General features: G+C 43.2%; 1 protein-coding gene across 1 annotated transcript in view; it reads left to right on the forward strand.

Moving 5' to 3' along the window:
* The window catches only part of TANC2 (tetratricopeptide repeat, ankyrin repeat and coiled-coil containing 2), a 529,014-nt gene that overhangs the window by 482,723 nt on the left and 23,115 nt on the right, over positions 1–23,176 (forward strand). Inside the window, exons 18-21 of the mRNA XM_084857421.1 lie at positions 7,486–7,722; positions 8,627–8,812; positions 13,425–13,518; positions 18,481–18,614. Of these exons, the coding sequence (XP_084713547.1) occupies positions 7,486–7,722; positions 8,627–8,812; positions 13,425–13,518; positions 18,481–18,614 (651 nt within the window). The remainder of the gene's footprint in view (positions 1–7,485; positions 7,723–8,626; positions 8,813–13,424; positions 13,519–18,480; positions 18,615–23,176) is intronic.

The following is a 23,176-nucleotide window of genomic DNA, read 5'->3' on the forward strand; positions in this document are numbered from 1 at the left end:
ACTGAGTGGCAGGAAATGAAACTACGATACAAGCTATTTGTAAAAATATATCTGACAGAATCTCTCAATTGGAGACCTATACGAAGAGATCCAGCGTACGTATAGTGGGGATTAAAAACTTGTCTAATTATGTGAAATTGTCTACTTTTGTGGATAAACTTTTGCATGAGATACTTTCTATATCCTCTGATTATTCTCTTGATATTGAGCAGGCATTTTGTGTGCCAGATCCTAAAGGGAATGATTATACAATTATAGTTCAATTTGCAAAAGTCTCCACAAAGTGTTATATCCTGAATTTGGCAAAACAAGCTGGAAGCCTTTCCTGGGAACAGGATAAAATTATGCTGTTCCCAGATTACATCAAAGAAGTGGTGAATAAAAGAAGGCAATTTATCAAAGCAAAGAATCTGGCAAAACAAATGAACTTACAATATTACTTAAAATATCCTGCTACACTTTGTATTGTGTCTGAAGACCAGATGAAGAAGTTTACAAATCATGAAATGGTGGAGGCTTGGTTGAATGTTAAAATGTGTGAGAATGCTGTCACAATTCCATGAAATGGAATTTCTAAACAAGTACTGTTAACTGCTTGTGTGTAGTTTTCATGATCTAGGCTAACTCAGAAGAAATGACTTTATATATATTTGTTTACCTTTATGTATTCTTTTTGTATTCTTTTTTTTTTCTTTCTCTTTATGTATCTTCTATTTTCTATTTTAAAATAGACAAAATATCTAGTATCAAAATATTGATTGTTGAAGATTTATCTTAAGTTTTATTATTATACAATACTATACTCTCTCTTTTTGATCATAATTATTATTATTACTAATATTCGGGCTTTTGGGAATGAACTGTAGAACTGTTGCATTGATATAAAAGATTGTTTTACTAAGATTGTTTAATAGATACAGTTTTTTAAAATAGAATACCACTGGAGGTTGGGAAATGTTGGAGTTTCTTTTTCTTTTTTCCTTTCTTCTCTTTCTGTTATTATGGTGTCCTAACTAAAATATTGTATGGGTGAGAACTTAAGTACTGAGTAGGTTGTTGGTAATTCTGGTAGTGTTTATAAAGATAAAATAAATAAAAAATATATTTTAGAAAAAGAGCAACTGGATATCATTATGTTACAAGAGATTCACTAGAAAAACAGACAAGACAAAAATACTTTACCCAGGATTGGGTGTTTTATGGCTCCTCAAAAACCCATGGCGTTTTAATTGCGATAGCAAAGAGAATCAACTTCATAAGCTTGGGCACACTTAGTGACCTCAGAGGTTGATATGTCTTTATTAAAAGAAGCATAGGGACAGAAAAATTAACAATCGGATCAATAGATAGTCTGAATGACAATCCATTACAGTTTCTCCAGAATACATCACAGATTTTGGACACGGTTAAAGGTGGGGAGGTAATACTTGGATGTGACCTCAGTACAATGGCAGATGGAGAATTGGATAGAAGCAGGAAAGTGGATATAACAATTAACAGGAAAGGAGTGGATTTGTTGCAAACCCTAAAAAAAATTAGTTTAACTGACATTTCAAGAACACAACACCCAATGAAAGAGATTATTCTTTCTTTTCACATAGGCACTCCACGTACTCTAGAATAGATTATATTCTTGTCTCAGATTATTGGTCTTATTTGTTGTTCAGTCGTTCAGTCGTGTCCGACTCTTCGTGACCCCATGGACCATAGCACGCCAGGCCTTCCTGTCCTGCGCTCTCTCCCGGAGTGTGCTCAAGTTCATATTCATTGCATCGGTGATGCTATCTAGCCATCTCATCCTCTGTCATCCCCTTCTCCTTTTGCCTTCAGTCTTTCCCAGCATCAGGGTCTTTTCCAGGGAGTTTTCTCTTCGCATTAGATGGCCAAAATATTTGAGCTTCAGCTTCAGTATCTGTCCTTTCAATGAGCACTCAGGGTTGATTTCCTTTAGGATGGACTGATTGGACCTCCTTGCAGTCCAGGGGACTCGTAAGAGTCTTCTCCAGCACCACAGTTCGAAAGCATCGATTCTTCGGCGCTCAGCCTTCCTTATAGTCCAGCTCTCACAGCCATACATTACTACTGGGAAAACCATAGCTTTGATTAGACGGACCTTTGTCGGCAAGGTGACGTCTCTGCTTCTTACTATGCTGTCTAGGTTTGCCATAGCTTTCCTCCCAAGAAGCAAGCGTCTTTTAATGTCATGGCTACAGTCACCGTCTGCGGTGATCTTGGAGCCCAAGAAAGTAAAATCTGTCACTGCTTCCATTTCTTCCCCTTCTATATGCCAGGAAGTGATGGGCCAGATGCAATGATCTTCGTTTTTTTCATGTTAAGTTTCAAACCAGCTTTTGCACTCTCCTCTTTCACCCTCAACAAGAGGCTCTTTAGATCTTCTTCGCTTTCTGCCATTAGGGTGGTATCGTCTGCATATCGGAGGTTGTTGATAATTCTCCCGGCAATCTTAATTCCGACCTGTGATTCATCCAACCCGCCGTTTCTCATGATGCACTCTGCATATAAGTTAAATAAGCAGGGTGACAATATGCAGCCTTGTCGTACTCCTTTCCCAATTTTGAACCACTCGGTTGTTCCATGTCTGGTTCTTACTGTTGCTTCTTGACCCTCGTACAGGTTTCTCAGGAGACAGGTAAGGTGGTCTGGTACTCCCATCACTTTAAGAATTTGCCACAGTTTGTTGTGATCCACACAATCAAAGGCTTTAGCATAGTCAATGAAGCAGAAATAGACGTTTTTCTGGAATTCTCTTGCTTTCTCCATGATCCAGCAAACGTTGGCGATTTGATCTCTAGTTCCTCTTCTTCTTGAGCAGCACCTTGCTGGCATGTGAAATGAGTGCAATTGTGCGGTAGTTTGAACACTCTTTGGCGTTGCCCTTCTTTGGGATTGGAATGTAAACTGACCTTTTCCAGTCTTGTGGCCACTGTTGAGTGTTCCAGATTTGTTGGCATATTGAGTGCAGCACTTTACAGCATCATCTTTTAGGATTTTAAATAGCTCAGCTGGAATGCTGTCATCTCCGCTAGCTTTGTTGTTACTAATGCTTCCTAAGGCCCACTTGACTTCACTCTCTAGGATGTCCAGCTCAAGTTCAGTGACCACACTATCATGGCTATCAGGGACATTAAGATCTTTCCTGTATAGTTCTTCTATGTACTCTTGCCATCTCTTCTTAATCTCATCTGCTTCTGTGAGGTCCCTGCCTTCTTTGTCCTTTATCATGCCTGTCTTTGCACAAAACGTTCCCTTGAGATCTCCAGTTTTCTTGAAGAATTCCCTAGTCTTTCCCATTCTGTTGTTTTCCTCGATTTCTTTACATTGTTCATTTAAGAAGGCCTTCTTGTCTCTCCTTGCTATTCTCTGGAACTCTGCATTCAGTTGGGTATATCTTCCCCTTTCTCCCTTGCTTTTCGCTTCCCTTCTTTCCTCAGCTACTTGTAAAGCCTCATCAGACAGCCACTTGGCTATCTTGCATTTCTTTTTCTTTGGGATGGATTTCGTTGCTGCCTCCTGAACAATGTTACGGACTCTGTCTATCAGGTCTAATCCCTTAAATCTATTCCTCACCTCCACTATATATTCATAAGGGATCTGATTTAGGCCATACCTGAATGGTTTAGTGGTTTCCCCTACGTTCTTCAATTTAAGCTGAAATTTTGCAACAAGAAGCTCATGATCTGAGCCACAGTCAGCTCCAGGTCTTGTTTTGACTGACTGTATAGAGCTTCTCCATCTTTGGCTGCAAAGGACATAATCAATCTGATTTCGATATTGACCATCTGGTGATGTCCATGTGTAGAGTCGCCTCTTGTGCTGTTGGAAAAGAGTGTTTGCTATGATCAGCGTGTTCTCTTGGCAAAACTCTATTAGCTTTTGTCCTGCTTCATTTTGTACACCCAGGCCATGCCTGCCTGTTATCCTGGTGATTTCTTGATTTCCTACTTTAGCATTCCAATCCCCTATGATGAAGAGGACATCTTTTTTTGGTGTTAGTTTTAGAAGGTGTTGTAGGTCTTCATAGAACTGATCAACCTCAGCTTCTTCGGCCTCAGTGGTTGGGGCATAGACTTGAATTACTGTGATGTTGAATGGTTTGCCTTGGATTCGTACTGAGATCATTCTATCGTTTTTAAGATTGTACCCCAGTACTGCTTTTCCCACCCTTCTGTTGACTATGAGTGCTACTCCATTTCTTCTAAGGGATTCTTGCCCACAGTAGTAGATATGATGCTCACCTGAATTAAATTCGCCCATGCCTGTCCATTTTAGTTCGCAGATTCCCAAGATGTCGATGTTCAATCTTGCCATCTCATGTTTGACCACCTCCAGCTTACCTTGATTCATTGATCTGACATTCCAGGTTCCTAAACAATATTGTTCTTTACAGCATCGGATTTTCTTTTCACCACCAGACACATCCACAGCTGAGTGTCCTTTCGGCTTTGGCCCAGCCACTTCACTCTTTCTGGCGCTACTTGGAAATACCCTCTGCTCTTCCCCAGTAGTATATTGGACACCTTCCGACCTGAGGGGCTCATCTTCCGGCGTCATGTCTTTTAGCCTTGTGATACGTTCCATGGGGTTTTCTTGGCAAGAATCCTGGAGTGGGTTGCCATTTCCTTCTCCAGTGGACCACATTTTGTCAGAACTCTCTGCCATGACCTGTCCGTCTTGGGTGGCCCTGCACGGCATAGCTTATGGCTTCACTGAGTTACGCAAGCCCCTTCGCCACAACAAGGCAGTGATCCATGAAGGGGCAAAGGAAAGGTTCCTCCTGTGCAAGCACCGGGTCATTACTGACCCCTAGAGGGACACCGCTTGCGCTAGCGTTTTTGTGGCAGACTGTAGCGGGGTGGTTTGCCATTGCCTTCCCCAGTCGTGACTACCTTTCCCCCCAACAAGCTGTGTACTCATTTAACCGACCTCGGAAGGATGGAAGGCTGAGTCAACCTGAACCGGCTACCTGGGACCCAGCTTCCGCTGGGATCGAAGTCAGGTCGTGGGGAGAGCTTTGGTTGCTATACAGCCGCCTACCACTCTGCGCCACACGAGGCTCTATTGGTCTTATATATAATAATTATTATATATAATTAAAAATAATTATAATTATTTAAAAATAATTAACTCTGATATAGGAACACTTTCAGATCACGCTGCTGTATCAGCAATAATCAGAACAGGTCAGCTTCAACCCAACTCATATACATGGAAACTAAACTTGATTGTATTGCTATGAAAGGTCTCAAGAGATATAATAGCCTCTAAACTGAAACACTATTTTCATTATAATGTCACCTCAGATGCCAACTTAATGACATTATGGGATGCTATAAAAACAATGATGAGAGGGCATTGCATTAATGAATTGAGTCAATTAAGGAAAACAAATGAGAATAAAATAAATAAATTGCTGGAGGAAATAAATCTTTTTATTTTTTAATCTGAAAAACAATATTTTATCTATATTATATTTTTATCACCACTTTTATTTTTAATTCTTACAATTCTTTTGTGCTTTTTTCTTTTGTTGGCTAATTTGAATATTTGCTTCCAAATTTATAATATTTTTGATATGTGTATTGCAGATTTATTGTAAATTTACTTAGGTTTGATTATTTTAATTCATTTCTCTTTCCCATTAGTGTTTGTAAGGTGTGCCATGATCTAATTTTTGTGTGCCAGGCTTTGACATTTGCGAAGTGTTTCAAGAGTAAGGTCCTGACATATTTACACTTTGATGTCTTCATCTTCCAGTGAACTGAGTTTGTTCAGGGCCTGCATAGTTTCTGGGGATATCTTGCGAAGTGGATTATAATGTCTCTAGATTGGCCTGGGGAGTTGGGGTGAGGTCCCAGGGCCTGATGAGCTTGTTCAATGTCTGTTAAATGCAAGTCTGGACAGATTTCAGCAAACCAAGCCACAAGAAATATGCCCCCCACCCCCACCCGCCATCATCTCATGTTCCTCCACACCACGGACATGCAGATTTAACTAACTACTGCAGTTCTCCAGATCTTCTACCTTGGTCTCCAGATCTTCTACCTTGGTCTGGAGGTCTTGAGTGAGGATAGTGAGTTTGAGAATTTTCTCATTTTGAGTCAGGCTTAGTTCTATGGCTTGCTTTGTTGTGAACTCTATATTAGTGAATTCCGCAGACAGCTCTGTCAGTTTCCTGCCTTGCAGCTCCAATGCAAGCAACTACTCTTCTTGGCGTTCTGATCATAGTTCTTGGAAAAGTACTTTCAGACTGTCATCTGGCTGGCTATCATCTTTGCCTTTGGCAACTTTTGCAGCTTTAAAAGGATTGGCTGTCATATTTGTGACTGCGAGAAGAATCTCAAGGGCTCGGGATCTGAGTGATATGTATGTATGTATGTATGTATTATATTTATTTATATCCCAGGTGGATATATATTTAGGGTGGAAATATACTGTGAGGAGCAAATCAGGACATGAACTGAGACCCCGTTTCATCCCCCAGTATAGTCCATGTTTTTAGTGAGGGGTTCTGAGAGTTAAAGAACAGCTGAAAAGATTAAAAGGCTGGGTGGGCAGGGGAGCTAAAGATCTAGGTGTCCATTTTGGTGACATGCTAGCCACACCGCTCAAGTAATTCACTTTATAAATAACCTCAAATACTGTATTTGTAAACAAATGAAGACTATTCCACAATGTTATTTTCTATAGTTGTATTTTGAAACAATGCAAATATATATGACTGAACAACAACAAGAATTTTTTTTTTTAAAGAATACAGATTCTGGTTACTCATAATGCTTGGCTTAAAAACAAGGTGAGCATTATAATCCCTGAGTTTTCCCCTGATTTGGAATTTAGTCTGAATCAAAGAAAAACTCCTCCCAGCTGCCAGCCCACCCACTATTCTTGCTGCTGCAATGTTGGTGAGACAGGGAAGCCTGGGTGTCTTGCTCTCTCACTCTCACACTGCCCTTTGACCTCCTCTTCCTTTTTCTGTCTCTGACGCTCTTTCCACCCCCCCCAATGCCTAGAATGCTTGTAAATTTAGTTTTCCTAGAGTGCCTGATTATATCAGGGTCCCGGGAAAATTACATCTCCCAGCATTCCAGGTCCTGGGAAGGTGGGAGAGAGAAAAGGAGGAGGGCAAAAAGAGGAAGAGACTTGCCCTCCCTCTCTGCTACTGCCACAGTAGCCACCCCAGAAGAGGGAGTGCAGCAGCAGTTTGAAATTTGGAAGCTCATGCAGGGCTGGGCAGCAATTATGAGCAAATTTAGAACTCTTGTTTAAAAAATGGAGGGGTGTGTCTGTGCATGTTGCTAAGAATTGCTGGTTCCAACCCAAATCAAGCATGGAGGAGCTTGCCCATCTCTAGTCCACAAAACTATTTTCCTCTGTTTCAATTCATAAAACTGAATATTTGCCTCAGCTATTAGAAGTTTGGGGAATACTGATGAAATCCATTTCTATCTCTCTCCCACTGCGTAGGTCAGTCGGCTGTTGATCTTGGGAGGTGCCAACATCAATTACAGGACTGAAGTGCTGAACAATGCCCCAATTTTGTGCGTCCAGTCTCACCTTGGTTACACCGAGATGGTAGCTTTGCTGTTGGAGTTCGGAGCAAATGTTGATGCCTCTTCCGAAAGCGGCCTGACATCTCTCGGATACGCCGCTTCTGCTGGCTGTCTAAGCATTGTTGCACTCTTGTGCAAGAAACGAGCCAAGGTGACAAAGGGGGTTGAGCTGAGAACTGCCTGATTCTCGGGGCTGCTTATGGTGCCTTCAGTGGAGTAGGGGTGCGGCAGGTCTTAGCTACTGCTTAGATCAGGGATAGGAAGCCTTTGGCCTGTAAGGGCCCTGCTGAGGCTCCTCCCTGAATCCCCTGCCCTCTCCAAGAAGTTGGAGGGGATTTGGCTGTGTTTGGAGCCACCACTGCATGGCACTGGAAGTGCCTTGAGGTGCTGGTTCCCTCAGGCTCCACTCGGCCGTTGCCTTTCCTATTAGACAAGGGAAGGGCCAAGAGAAGCTGGCTCAGTGGGGAGCTGCGGCCTCAAGGTGGAGTGCCTTGAAGTGGCAGTTCTGCTGAGCTGAATAGTGTGTGTGTGTGTGGGGGGGGGGGGTCACAGTGACTGGAGATTTAAGCCTCTTCTGCCTGCAAACTCCTCACCGTGCTCCCCGGTGTGTGTGCATGTGTGTCTGTGCTGGAGAGGGAGATTGGGGTGGCCCACCCACCTTGGACTGTGGTGATAGTGTGAGCAAACGCCACTGAAGGCTGGATGTGAATTAGAAGAGGTCTGAGCTTGACTCACAGGGGGGTGAGGTTTTTCTAACTGGGGGAGCTCTTATCCTGAACTTCTCCTGCTTGAACTTTACCTTATCACTACTTGCAGAAGAAATCCATGGGAGTGATTTATGCTACATGTAAATAATTTACTGCTGCTACAGAACTTGCTTGTCATAACCAAGAAGGCACCAGTTTCTTTAAGAACAAATTCTGGCAATATTTGGCCAGAGAAACATGAAGAATATATTCCATATGAATGTAGTAATGTTATAAAGCACAGCCTGGAATGAGAGCCATTGGCATGCCTAACCGTTTTATTTGAACATTTTTGCTTTCATTGCAAAGGTGGATCACTTGGACAAGAACGGTCAGTGTGCATTGGTACATGCAGCACTCAGAGGCCACCTGGAGGTTGTCAAGTTCTTGATTCAGTGTGACTGGACAATCGCTGGGCAACAGCAGGGGGTGTTCAAAAAGAGCCAGGCCATCCAGCAGGCGCTCATTGCTGCTGCCAGCATGGGATACACTGAGGTAAGTTGCTCAGCCTTGCTGAATCCTCATTGACCAAGCCACCTTTTATGCGAACTATGTTAAGGCAACATGCTGGCCAACGAACACTTTTTAGTGGTTGGAGTGGGTGAGGCGTATGCAGTCACTAACCTCTCTCACTATACACTATACACAATCCTAACCCCGTTAGGATTGGAAGATCCATCCTCAAAATCAAGCTGAGCAACATAGGCAGGGGTAACAGCAACCTCCCTGGTCCACAGAATCAGTTTTCCTACTATGCAATGAACTTTGCTGTCCATCATGTGGCATCTGACTGTCTTGAGGGAGAAACACCCCACATTTAGCTCTGTATACCAAAAGGGTTGGACAGCCCACAAGCTGCTTGTTGTTGTTAAAATGTTTGTCCGCCTCTTTTCTACCATAAATTACATGCCAGGTGGCCAACCACAGATCATTACACAACATCAAAACAAGTGCAAAGAAGCAGAAAACATCAAAGACAAGGAAATAACAACACACCACTAAACTGCAGATAAAACAATTCAGGCACATCATACAAATTAAAACGATTCCGGCAGACTGTATATCAAATTCAAACAATTGCCAGGAGAAAAGAAAACCAAACAAAACAGCAAAATTAAATAAACACCAGGAGCCTGGGCAAGTAGACAGAATTTGCTTGGTGCCTAAAGGCAGCAACAGGTGGATCTACTTTGAGAGGGAGCTCTAGAGGCCCTCTCTTCAGTAGCCATCTGCCTCTGCCGGGGGGGCATCTGGAGAGATGTTGCTAGTCTGGCTCAGCAATCGAGACCCTGGTGTCAGACTTTATAGGGCTTTAAAAGTCAAAAACAGGCTTCGAATTGCGCCCCCGGACAAACCGGGAACCAGTGTAGATCTTTAAGTAGCGGTTAAGTGTGCACTTGTATCAACAAGCAACTTTCAACAAGCTAGGTGCTGAGTTCAGCACTAGCTGAAGTTTCTAAAAAAGTTCCCAAGGCAGCCAGAGGTATTACACATTAGAGCAGGACTGCACAACCAAAGGTCACATTGGGTAGCTGATGGGGTCATAGAATCATAGAATAGTAGGGTTGGAAGGGGCCTATAAGACCATCGAGTCCAGCCCCCTGCTCAATGCAGGAATCCAAGTCAGAGCGTCCCTGACAGATGGCTGACCTCCCCTGCTGCACTCCCCTGGCCAACTCCTGTTTGCTGTCCCTGTTCATTCTCTCTGATGGCTCGCTCTCTGGGAGCTTGCTTCCTTGTATATCCCCTAGACCAGCTGGAGCAGCTTCCTCTGCTGTGGTCAGCTAGGAGACAGGAAACAGGGTGGTGGGGGCCACACATCATCATCATCATCATAATTATTATATTTATATCCCATCTTTTGCCCAGTACTGGGACTCAAGGCAGCTTTACAACATTAAAACCCGCATGGACACACCACTTGCACACATTCACAAATCATTAGTAGTAGTAATATTTTATTAATTAAATTTATGCATCACTTCCCACTGCAAAAACAGTCTTGAAGCAACTTACACACATGAATACAGAAATCCATTATTAATATAACAGAAAAAATACCCCAAAATCAATATAAACCATAATTGGCACAATAATATAAATAAAAATCAACACCATAAAACAATCCAAAACAATACAGTATGAAATGTGTTCATCCACAATACACGAAATCTGTCTCCCCACCACCCTCCGCCCAGCCTAGAATGAACACTACAAAAGTAGCCCACAACCATCAGGCCATAACTAATGTCCAAATGCCTGGAAAAATAAGAACGTCTTCACCAGGCACCAAAAAGATGACAGTGTTGGCACTAGGCAAGCTTCTTTGCAAAGAGTGTTCCATAAAAACAGGGCTATCACAGAAAAGACCTGTTCCTGGAGTGCCACCCCCATGAGCTTTTCTTGGAGCGGGTACACAGAGAAGCCAACCTCAGGATGGGAAGAGGTGGTCCCTGAGGTATTATGGTCCTGAGCCATGTAGGGCTTTATAGGTTAACCAGCACAAGGGAGCCAGGACTGGATATATATGTTCACATCGCCTAGTCCCGGTCAATGACCTGGCCGTTGAATCTGCACTAGCTGCAGTTTTCAGAGGCAGCCCAATATACATTGCATTGCAGTACTCTAACCTAGAGGTTGCAGACCATAGCCCAGTGATGCCACGCTATCCCCCTCTAGTTAGGGTCGTAGCTGGGCTACCAGCCAAAGCTGGTAGAAGGCACTCCATGCCACAGAGGCTACCTGAGCCTCCAGCGACAGTGATAGATCCAGGAGTATCCCCGAGCTGCGCACCTGTTCCTTCAGGGGTGTGTGACCCCATCCAGAGCCAGTTACACTTCCCCCATCCAGACATAGGAACCACCCACCAGCAGAGCCTCAGTCTTGCTTGGATTGAGCCTCAGCTTATTGGCTGTCACCTAGGGATGGGAGAACCAGGGATTCTTGAGTTCATTGAAATTCTCCAAACTTTACTTCAAAGATGCGTTCGGCTTGCTCCCGTTCTCATATGCAGCCTGTTTTCATTTCCTTCAAATGGGAAAAGTGTGCATTTTTCAAAAGCTGTGTGTTTTTAAAGTTGTGTGTTTTTAAAAGTGCAGCTTTTGTGAATGCAAGTTTGGGAATTCATGAACATTTTCGAAGAACCTGTGCTCCTGTTCATGTTTGGGGTGTGAACAGGGCATTTTTGAGTGATTTATGAACTGAAATTCTCATACATCCCTACTCTCATCCAGTCCATTACCGAGGCCAGACCTCGATTCTGCACATCCACCAGAGATGAAAAGGAGATGCTGAACTGTGTGTTATCAGCATACTAATGACATCACACCCCAAACTCCAGATGATCGAACACAGCGGCTTCATATAAATGTTAAACTACATGGGGGATAGAATCAACCCTGTGCAAAACCCCACACTGGAAGCTCCATGGGCAATACATATGACAGACCATTCACATTCACACACACACCACCCACACACATTCACTCACACTTGCTTCACTCACACACAACAACATCTGTTTCATGTCACAGCATCAGGGTTTTGAACCCCTACCCCACCCTGGTTGTCCAAAAGAAAAGCAAAAAAGGAAACTGCTCTAGGAAATGGGCTCTGTGGTTCCTGCCATAGAAGCCTCATTCCTAGAGCATCCCACAAGCCGTTGTTTCCTCCCTTCCCCCCTTTTTTATGGTGGCAGCAGATACTGGGGGTCTGCAGGCTGCCAGACTAGGCTTGGAGGGCCATATGTTTTGCACCCTTGTATTGGAGCATGGGTGGGTAGAAAGTAGTTCAAGATCGGTTGATTGGCAAGGATTTCTGAATTCTAATGGTTTTTGCAACAACAAAAAGGCTTTTTAAAACCCAGTCTACATTACCAAAACACATACACACACACACCAAATTCACGTGCTCAGCAGCAGCTCAGACGCACCACATTCTTTCATTCTACGTGTATGTCTTTTGCACCAGGCTGCAACTGGTGGATCTTAGGATTCTAGTAAAACCCACAATAGATTCTGCAAGCTTGAAGTCTCCTTTCCCATGTATTAAAGCATGGGTAAGCAACCTGGTGCCCTCCAGATGTTTCAGAGTACAACTTCCATAATCCCTGACCATTGGCAAAGCTGGCAGGGGCTGATGGGATTTGTAGTTCAAACAGCTGGAGAGAAGCACCAGGTTGCCTACACCTGCATTAGAGTAATAAATTGTTCCTGGATGTTACTGAAGTCTTAATAATGGCAACGTCATTCCTTCCCAGGAGAGGGCTCAGTGACATACTAACCAAAGCTGAATGCATGGAGGCCCACATGCTGAATGTACAGTGGACCACTTTAGTAGATCAAGTTTCACATGGTTCTGACCACGTGGTTCTGACCTTCAAAAAAGGGTGGTTCTATGTACTTTCCAAACCATGTGTGACTTTTTTGGTAAAACGTTAGACTCTTTTAATTTTCTGAGGCTGTGCATATAAAGGCTCATTTTGTACAGTTGTTTCTAATGACTGTAGGAAGTGTGTTTTCCTTTAAAGGCAAATAATTATTTTAATGGTGCTGGGAAATCTATTTTCTTTGAGCATGAGTGCCAAATAGAAATTTTGTTCATTCCTTTTTTGTTCAAAGCAGTTCCTGCTGCACATATCACTAACAAATTTTTAATAGCCCTATGAAGAGAGACTGAAAGAACTGGGCATGTTTAACCTTGAGAAGAGAAGACTGAGGGGAGATATGATAGCGCTCTTCAAGTACTTGAAAGGTTGTCACAGAGAGGAAGGCCAGGATCTCTTCTCGATCATCCCAGAGTGCAGGACATGGAATAATTGGCTCAAGTGACAGGAAGCCAGATTCTGGCTGAACATCAGGAAAAACTTCCTGACTGTTAGAGCAATACGACAATGGAACCAATGACCTAGGGAGGTGGTGGGCTCTCCTGCACTGGAGGTGTTCAAGATGAGGCTGGACAGCCATCTGTCAGGGATGCTCTGACTTGGATTCCTGCATTGAGCAGGGGGTTGGACTCGACGGCCTTGTAGGCCCCTTCCAACCCTACTATTCTTTGATTCTATGAATATGTGCAGAGTTCATAAACTGACATGTTCCATTGTTTTTAGATTGTCTCCTACCTGCTTGATCTCCCAGAAAAAGATGAGGAGGAGGTAGAACGAGCGCAAATCAACAGTTTTGACAGTCTGTGGGGAGAGACAGGTATGTTCTGTAGACAGTTTGTGCCTTACCTCCTATTGGTTAACTGTGAGAGATTGATTATCCTGTGGGAAATCCTTACCAGTGCCAGCATAATCTCTCTTGTCTCTTAGTTTTCAAGGCGTCAAGTGTCACTTGCTGCTACTTAATTTGAGAAGTAAACACTTCCAAATCTTTGTCAGTAGGTTAAATAACACAAGGCACTGGAGAGACAGAGACCAGAGAGCACCTGTTTGACCTCCAGCTTACCAGTGTTTAGACTTCCTAAAACTCTTCATAGCCCAAAGGATTAGAGAAAGGTTCCTCTTGTGCAAGCACCAAGTCATTACTGACCCCTAGAGGGACACCGTTTTTCCTCAGCATTTTCCTGGCAGACTGTATAGTGGGGTGGTTTGCCATTGCCTTCCCCAGTCGTGACTACCTTTCCCCCAGCAAGCTGGGTACTCATTTTACCGACCTCGGAAGGATGGAGGGCTGAGTTGACCTGAGCCAGCTACCCAAGACCCGGCTTCCGCTGGGATCGAACTCAGGTCGTGGGGAGAGTTTCGGTTGCAGTACTGCCGCCTACCACTCTGCGCCACACGAGGCTAAGCATTAGAGAACTAGAGCACAAATGGATGTTTGGGCTTTTTAGTCTCTGGGTGTCCAGTGCTTTTACTTGCCTAAAGGTGTTCATAGCCAAAGGCATTGGAGAACCAGGAACTGAAGAGGGCGTGTACCCTGGTTTTATGTCTCCTATTGTCCAGTAATTTGTTCTTTCAAAATGCACCATAGAGCCTGAAACCAAAGAGCTTATGCACCCATTCAGATCCTGGCTGTCTAGTACCTAGAACTCCAAATGCATGAATGTATTATTTGGGTCCATGGCACCTGTGCTTCTATAGAGCCGGGATAGGCAACATGGTGCCCACGAACATCAGTGTGCCCCCGGACACCTTTCTTGGCCCTAGGCCTTCCACTTTTTTTTAAGTCTTATTGGCAGCTGGGATCGCTTCAAAGCTAAGTGGGGGCCTTCTGTAGTTGGCATCTCCATTTCCCACAAATGCCTCTGGGCCACACGTGGGGCTCAGAGACATTCTTAGGAAATGAGGATGGTGGGTGTCTACAGGCTGATGCTTTCCTTTGTAGTGCATTCAGGCCTCAAGAAAAAACAGGGGAAAGGGGCTTCTGTCTGGTAAGCTGATGGGGGAGGGGCTAAGAGCAGCAAGGCACTAGGGAGAATGGGGGGGGGCAGGAAGGGCAACAGTAAGCCAGCTGGAGGGTCAGGAAAGCCAGCAGGGAGGGTGTAGTGGGAGCAGCAGGAATCCAGCCAGTGTGTAGTCCTATTGGAAATCAGACTTGCCGTTCCTTTTGCCAAGCCAGTGTTCTTTGTGCTTTCTGTTATCCTTTAACAAGCATGTTCAAATAAGCTCACATATCCCCTTACCCAAACTTGAGCTTCCCACTAGCCCATGGGAGGAGCAAGACTGGGAGCCAGGAGATCCGGGTTCTAGTCCCCACTCAGCCATTAAGCTCACTGGGTGACTTTGGGCCAGTCACAGACTCTCAGCCCAGCCTACCTCACAGGGTTGTTGTTGTGAGGATAAAATGGAGAGGAGAAGGAGGATAATGTAAGCCACCTTGGGTTCCTTGCAAGAGGAAAAAAGGCGGGATATAAATGCAATAAATAAATAAATAAATAAATAAATAAACTTTGCTGAAGAAATACAAAGATTTGGTGGACGGTTGGAGAAAAATTTAGTGCTTTGATCTTCATACCATGCAAAGCAACTTGTTCATAAACAAATCCCTGAGTATAGTCATATTTTCTTGCAAGCAGGGCCTGTCTTTTACCATTATAGAAATCAATATAGCAGCATTCCCCAACCTGATGCCTCCAGCTGTGTTGGACTACAACTTTCAGCCTCCCCAGCCACCATAGGTAGCTGGGGGTGCTGGGATTTGTGGCCCAACACATCTAGAGGGCTCCAGGCTGGGGAAAGCTGCTACATAGAGAAGAGGTATCCCAGTGCTCATGCCACTGCTCCTCCTGCTGCCTGGTTTGGCTGACGTGTCTTGCTTGTGTCCAGATTGTTGCATCAATGTGGCAAATCGTCTTGGTTAATTGTATTATTCTGTTGTCTCCAAATTGTGCTGCTGGTGGGCACCTAAGCTAGGGATACTGACAAGACAATGAAGTCAGAACTTGAATGAATATTTACCTCTTACAATCAGTGCCTGAGAGAAACATGAATAGGCAGCCATAGGTGGAAATGCGAATGCTGTCTTTAAGACTGCCTCACAATGTGTCATAACTGATCTACGAAACAATGCTGGGGACTCAAAGAAGCATCCTAATAATCCACTTCAGCAGGTGCCTCCTTATTCTTAGCAGATAAATTGGGCTTTTTGGAAGACAAGAGATATTTCAAGCTAAATCTGCTCCATAGCTTCCAACTACTAATTTCAAATGGATGTGTTTTGCACAGCTAGTGGGTTCACGAATATCAGTCATAACACTGTTGTTTTCTAAGGGATCTAGATCAGGGTTCTCTTGCGGAGAGTCTTCTCTTTTATGATGGGAGGGCTCTAAAAGATTGAAGTGAGTGGCAACAAAATAGTACAGAGAGAGACAAGCCAGGTCAGAAGATTCAAAGAGGCAGATTTGAGCAGCATAAGACAAAGAACGTGGCCTATTGGAGAAAGGGTGGGTGGAGGTGATAGACAGAAAAGAAACTGCATTGTGTTGATGCTGGGAAAGTGTCATTTCAAAAAGTGCTTTGGTCTGTTTTTCCAGTTGAAAGTGTCTCCTTCTCTCCCAGACACTTTCATGTTAAGCACATGAAGACTTGAAAATTAATGATAATTTTGGTATTATACAGACAATGCTTTCAGGAAAATGCTCCAGGTTTTTTCCTAATGAACTTGGAGAGTAAAAGGGGTTTCTTATAAATATACATGTCTTTTCTTTTCTTAAAAGCCTCAGTCCAAATTTTACTTCAGTGCCAAGGAGTCAAATCATTTAGTGCTTTGGTTCTGTTTTAGTTGAAACTAAAGTTGTTCTAGTTCAGATCAATAAAGGTCTGGAAACTCATTCAGCATATCTGAACCAGTTCCATTCTGATTCATATGGGAAAATTTAAATGTCATTGACATGGTGCTGCTGAACTGCATACATGTTCAGGTGATACATGCATTTGTGCTATTTCCTGCTCTTAATATTATATGGTTAAACATACTGTACAGAAAAGTCTACAAATTGTACGGGCATTGGAATATGAGGGAGGGGAATACAAGGAAAATAATATGTTGATTCTGGATTACGAGGTGATAGCGTATAATATGATGGAAAACATAGCAAGTTTAAAATTTTAAAATATATTTAGTCTCAAACCTCACACACATCCCCATGCAGCCAGACACCCCCCCCCCCCAATCTCTTAGAACTACCTACATCAGAACAAGTATCCCAGGAGGTTGTTGCATTCTGCCTGGGATTCTGCGGACCTAGCTACTACAGTGGATTGCAGTTGGCAAACTCTGAAATGTATACATTTCCTCCCAGCTTTATTAAATCATTCTGTTTGGGATTGGTATACCACCATACCATATTCTTAGTCAAACCCTTATTCTCAACCAGTAGCCTGGATTTGTTTTTTGGTTCCGTTCTAGTTTGGGTGCAACAGAAACTTTAAAGTAATGGTTTAGATTGTGCTCCAGATATGGAAGTACAGTCCAGTTTTTGGTTCAGGTTTGATTTGACTCCCTGCTCAGTGCACTGGTTTTGGAAAGCAAACCTACAAATTACAGTCACCTCTCAGTGCCACCTACGTTTAAGAAACCCTTCATTTTCAGATTCCCCAGTGACATAAAATGAATACTATTTGAATTTTTGTAGCAAGAAATTGATGCGCTTATCAATAAAATAGGTCTCTGTTTACGGAAATTGTGCCCCTGCAATGCTGCATACAGTTGTCAACACTCTGGGAAAGGTCCCATATGTCAGCGTTTGAGGGGATGTTGAAGCTGCCATGTACTTCATGGTTTTATATGCTAGGAAACTGCATTGATTTTTAGCGCAGATGAGGGAGCTTTTGGGGTGGTGGTTTTTTTTTTAACAAAAGGGCCTTTGTTGTTGTTGTTGTTGTTCAGTCGTTAAGTTGTGTCCGACTCTTTGTGACCCCATAAAGGGTCTCTAATCCTACCCTAAAACTAACATCATAATTTTGTTAGTTTTTAAAGTGCTATAAGATTCTTTGTTATTGTTTGCTGCAACAAGCTAACATGGTGTCCTCTCTGGATTTTTGCTTTGATTAAACCAATTAAACCTTTTTTGTTGAGAAACTCTCAAGGTATACAGAGGTTTACATCTGACAGATTGGAAATGTAGCTCTAATTATCCGCAAATGCTGACTGTGGAAATTATAGCAAGTGGACAGGTGATTAAGTGCATTTAGTAAAATAACCCAAGATTCTATGGGTACTTGGTACTTTTTCCATACAATTCTTAGTGTGCCAGAAAATTTTCCCATACAAAGGAGTTCTTTCTGGCTTTCAAATAAATATTTGTTATGCTTATGAGATTTGAGACAATAGTGGGAGTTACACTGAACGAAGTAGTCAGTAAGAGCTCCTTACCTGGGTGTAGAGAATGTGACTTCAGTTTTCCCTCCTCTCATGTCACTTAACATCCATCATTTGCCATAAATGACACAGACAATGTCCTAGCAAAGTATGCACCACTCCTTATCTCTTGGGTCAGTCTTGAAAATGGCAACCTGAAGCCTTTGCTGTTCAACAGTCACAACCCTTTCCTTCCTTTCTCATGTTTCTTTTCTTTTGACAGTTGATTGTAAGCCTTTAGGCAGGGATTGTTTCCATTTTTGCCACTGCACAGCACTTAGGTGCATACCCTAGCTGGAAGTCATGAAACAGATGGTTTTCTTGGCATGACCTTCATTCCAATCAGTCTTTTCTCTCTTCCAGCTTTGACTGCTGCAGCAGGACGAGGCAAGCTGGACGTTTGTCGTTTGCTTCTCGAGCAGGGAGCAGCTGTTGCCCAGCCCAACCGACGTGGGGTTGTTCCTTTATTCAGTGCCGTTAGACAAGGCCATTGGCAGGTAAGAGAAATGGGAGGGAGTCTGCAGTAGGAAGTTGTTTGCTGCTTATCCTTGTCCTAATGAAGTAACAAGTACGGACACAGCATGGATTCTTGGGGACACTTCTTTTATTATTTACATCACACAAGAGTAATTTCTTTGTGAGATTTCCTCATTGATGACAATGTGAGAAAGGTTTTGACAGTCCATCCCCTAGGGAGGTGGTGGGTTCTCCCACACTGGAGGCATTCAAGATGAAGCTGGACAGCCATCTGTCAGGGATGCTTTGACTTGGATTCCTGCATTGAGCAGGGAGTTGGACTCAATGGTCTTATAGGCCCCTTCCAACCCTACTATTCTACGATTCTATGACATGCATCTGCCTATGGATCTGTCCTGGGGATGGCCAGACAGTTTTCAGCATCTCGGAATTGCTACAGCATCTTTGTAAAATGTATAGGTGCATGCCCGAGTCTTTCTGAGTTTCAGTTATAGAGGCTTTTAGATGCATGGGAGTTCTCCTGTTGCATAGGAATGTAAGATGTGAAGTAGCAATTATGGGTAGCCCTTGTGAGCAAAGGAGCCAATACTGTGGCATTTAGAGGAGCACAGAAGGAAAGGAAATTGGTTTTGACATGCTGCCAAAGAGAGCATTTCATGCCATATGGACTTGCTTCCTCATTTAAATGTGTGTACTTCAGATATAAACAGTGCCTAACTCTTATTTAAAGCATGTTTGTGGCTCAGAAATGCTGGTAGAAATTTCCTATGCTGAAAGGAATATGTTTTTCCTAAATGTGCCAAATATTCCAATTTAAATTTAGGCAGACTTTTCTATATATGTAAAAAAAACACCATTAGCCAAATCCCAGTTACACAGTTCACTCTTTATCCTCCATGTAGCTCTTTCTGGGCTTCCTACCCCATATCAATAGCCTTTCTCCATCAGCAGCATGATTCTAGACCATCCCCAACTGACATTTGGGTAAATGAGGGCATGGCTGGATTAACCCATGGGCTAAGGGTTATTATTATTGTTATTGAGGTATTTTTAATATACATCCATAATGCATGCATATAAAATGCATATATATGAAAATACAGCTTACTAGCAGTCATACACAGTCTTCAACAAAAGCAGACCAAATTTTTATTTATTTATTTATAGTATTTTTATCCCACTCCTCACCCAAAACAGTCTCCTGGAGAAGCTTAGAATCAATGAGCAAAGAAGACGGTCCCTGACCTCAGGCTTACAATCTAAAAAAGGCACAACACACAAGGAAAAGGCGATGGGGAGGGAAGAGGAAAAAAATTAAGTGGACTGTCAGCAGGGTTGGTAGGATGGCCCTGCTCCCCCCTCTCATCTCCCAAAGGAGGGGCAGTCCACCTGTAGCAGGTCCTGATGTTCACTTTGCCTGCTCCTGTCTACCTAGCTCCAAATAAGTATCCATTTGAAGGTGGCATCTATATGGCACCCGTTGAAATGCTGAAAACACTGTAAGGTCCATTGCATTATAGGAGGTGAGTGTTTATCCTTCCAATGTTGTAATAGCAGGCTTTTAGCTGTCAACAGGGCACCGAGAATCCATTTACACTGACCATTCATTAATTTCCATGAAGCAGGTAAATAATTTAAAAGAGCATGTACCTCAGTGAATATTAAAGACTGTTCCAGTACAAAATTGCCAAAACATATGTTTTAAAAAAGCATTAGCTGCATTGCACCACCAGCGATTAGCTGAATTAGACAATCCTTTATTAAAGAGATGTTGCAACATCCATTAGACATGAAACAAAATTTTTGCTGAATAAGACGCAGCCTAAGATCCATAGATGTGATAGGCAGAATGGGACAATCCAATTCCCTGTTCTGTTCCTGCTTAAAACCCTGTATATCGTAATTATTCACCAGTAACAAGTATTTATAGACATGGATCATGGGTCACTTTGCCTGACCAGCCCCAGTAAGTGCTGCAAATAATGACAGAGACTCTAATATTGTAAAAGCGGCTGGGCCAAGCCTAGATACATGCTGCAGTTGCAAGTACTGCCATTCAGCCATAGCTGGCAAGTCATTTGTTGTTGTTGTTCAGTCGTTCAGTCGTGTCCGACTCTTCGTGACCCCATGGACCATAGCACGCCAGGCCTTCCTGTCCTGCGCTCTCTACTGGAGCGTGCTCAAGTTCATATTCATTGCATCAGTGATGCTATCTAGCCATCTCATCCTCTGTCGTCCCCTTCTCCTTTTGTCTTCAGTCTTTCCCAGCATCAGGGTCTTTTCCAGAGAGTTTTCTCTTCGCATTAGGTGGCCAAAATATTGGAGCTTCAGCTTCAGTATCTGTCCTTCCAATGAGCACTCAGGGTTGATTTCCTTTAGGATGGACTGATTTGACCTCCTTGCAGTCCAGGGGACTCGTAAGAATCTTCTCCAGCACCACAGTTCGAAAGCATCGATTCTTCGGCGCTCAGCCTTCCTTATAGTCCAGCTCTCACAGCCATACATTACTACTGGGAAAACCATAGCTTTGATTAGACGGACCTTTGTCGGCAAGGTGATGTCTCTGCTTCTTACTATGCTGTCTAGGTTTGCCATAGCTTTCCTCCCAAGGAGCAAGCATCTTTTAATTTCATGGCTACAGTCACTGTCTGCAGTGATCTTGGAGCCCAAGAAAGTAAAATCTATCACTGCTTCCATTTCTTCCCCTTCTATATGCCAGGAAATGATGGGGCCAGATGCCATGATCTTAGTTTTTTTTAATGTTGAGTTTCAAACCAGCTTTTGCACTCTCCTCTTTCACCCTCAACAAGAGGCTCTTTAGATCTTCTTCGCTTTCTGCCATTAGGGTGGTATCGTCTGCATATCGGAGGTTGTTGATAATTCTCCCGGCAATCTTAATTCCGACCTGTGATTCATCCAACCCGGCGTTTCTCATGATGTACTCTGCATATAAGTTAAATAAGCAGGGTGACAATATGCAGCCTTGTCGTACTCCTTTCCCAATTTTGAACCACACAGTTCTTCTATGTCTGGTTCTTACTGTTGCTTCTTGACCCTCGTACAGGTTTCTCAGGAGACAGGTAAGGTGGTCTGGTACTCCCATCACTTTAAGAATTTGCCACAGTTTGTTGTGATCCACACAATCAAAGGCTTTAGCATAGTCAGTGAAGCAGAAATAGACGTTTTTCTGGAATTCTCTTGCTTTCTCCATGATCCAGCGAACATTGGCGATTTGATCTCTAGTTCCTCTGCCTCTTCGAAACCCCGCTTGTACTTCCGGTAGTTCTCAGTTCGCATACTGCTGAAGCCTAGCTTGTAGGATTTTGAGCTTAACCTTGCTGGCATGTGAAATGAGCGCAATTGTGCGGTAGTTTGAACACTCTTTGGCGTTGCCCTTCTTTGGGATTGGAATGTAAACTGACCTTTTCCAGTCTTGTGGCCACTGTTGAGTGTTCCAGATTTATTGGCATATTGAATGCAGCACTTTAACAGCATCATCTTTTAGGATTTTAAATAGCTCAGCTGGAATGCTGTCATCTCCGCTAGCTTTGTTGTTACTAATGCTTCCTAAGGCCCACTTGACTTCACTCTCGAGGATGTCTGGCTCAAGTTCAGTGACCGCACTATCATGGCTATCAGAGACATTAAGATCTTTCCTGTATAGTTCTTCTGTGTATTCTTGCCACCTCTTCTTAATCTCATCTGCTTCTGTTAGGTCCCTGCCTTCTTTGTCCTTTATCATGCCCGTCTTTGCACAAAACGTTCCCTTGAGATCTCCAGTTTTCTTGAAGAGATCTCTGGTCTTTCCCATTCTGTTGTTTTCCTCTATTTCTTTGCATTTTTCATTTAAGAAGACCTTCTTGTCTCTCCTTGCTATTCTCTGGAACTCTGCATTCAGTTGGATATATCTTCCCCTTTCTCCCTTGCTTTTCGCTTCCCTTCTTTCTTCAGCTACTTGTAAAGCCTCATCAGACAGCCACTTGGCTTTCTTGCATTTCTTTTTCTTTGGGATGGATTTCGTTGCTGCCTCCTGAACAATGTTACGGACCTCCGTCCATAGTTCCTCAGGCACTCTGTCTATCAGGTCTAATCCCTGAAATCTATTCCTCACCTCCGCTGTATATTCATAAGGGATATGATTGAGGTCATACCTGAATGGTTTAGTGGTTTTCCCTACGTTCTTCAATTTAAGCTGAAATTTTGCAACAAGAAGCTCATGATCTGAGCCACAGTCAGCTCCAGGTCTTGTTTTGACTGACTGTATAGAGCTTCTCCATCTTTGGCTGCAAAGGACATAATCAGTCTGATTTCCATATTGACCATCTGGTGATGTCCATGTGTAGAGTCGCCTCTTGTGCTGTTGGAAGAGTGTTTGCTATGATCAGCGTGTTCTCTTGGCAAAACTCTATTAGCTTTTGTCCTGCTTCATTTTGTACACCAAGACCATGCCTGCCTGTTATCCCAGTTATTTCTTGACTTCCTACTTTAGCATTCCAATCCCCTATGATGAAGAGGACATCTTTTTTGGGTGTTAGTTCTAGAAGGTGTTGTAGGTCTTCATAGAACCGATCAACCTCAGCTT

Source organism: Heloderma suspectum, chromosome 5 (assembly GCF_057233095.1).
Source record: "Heloderma suspectum isolate Gila_16-S chromosome 5, 16-S_ref, whole genome shotgun sequence".
Classification (NCBI taxonomy): Eukaryota; Metazoa; Chordata; class Lepidosauria; order Squamata; family Helodermatidae; genus Heloderma; species Heloderma suspectum.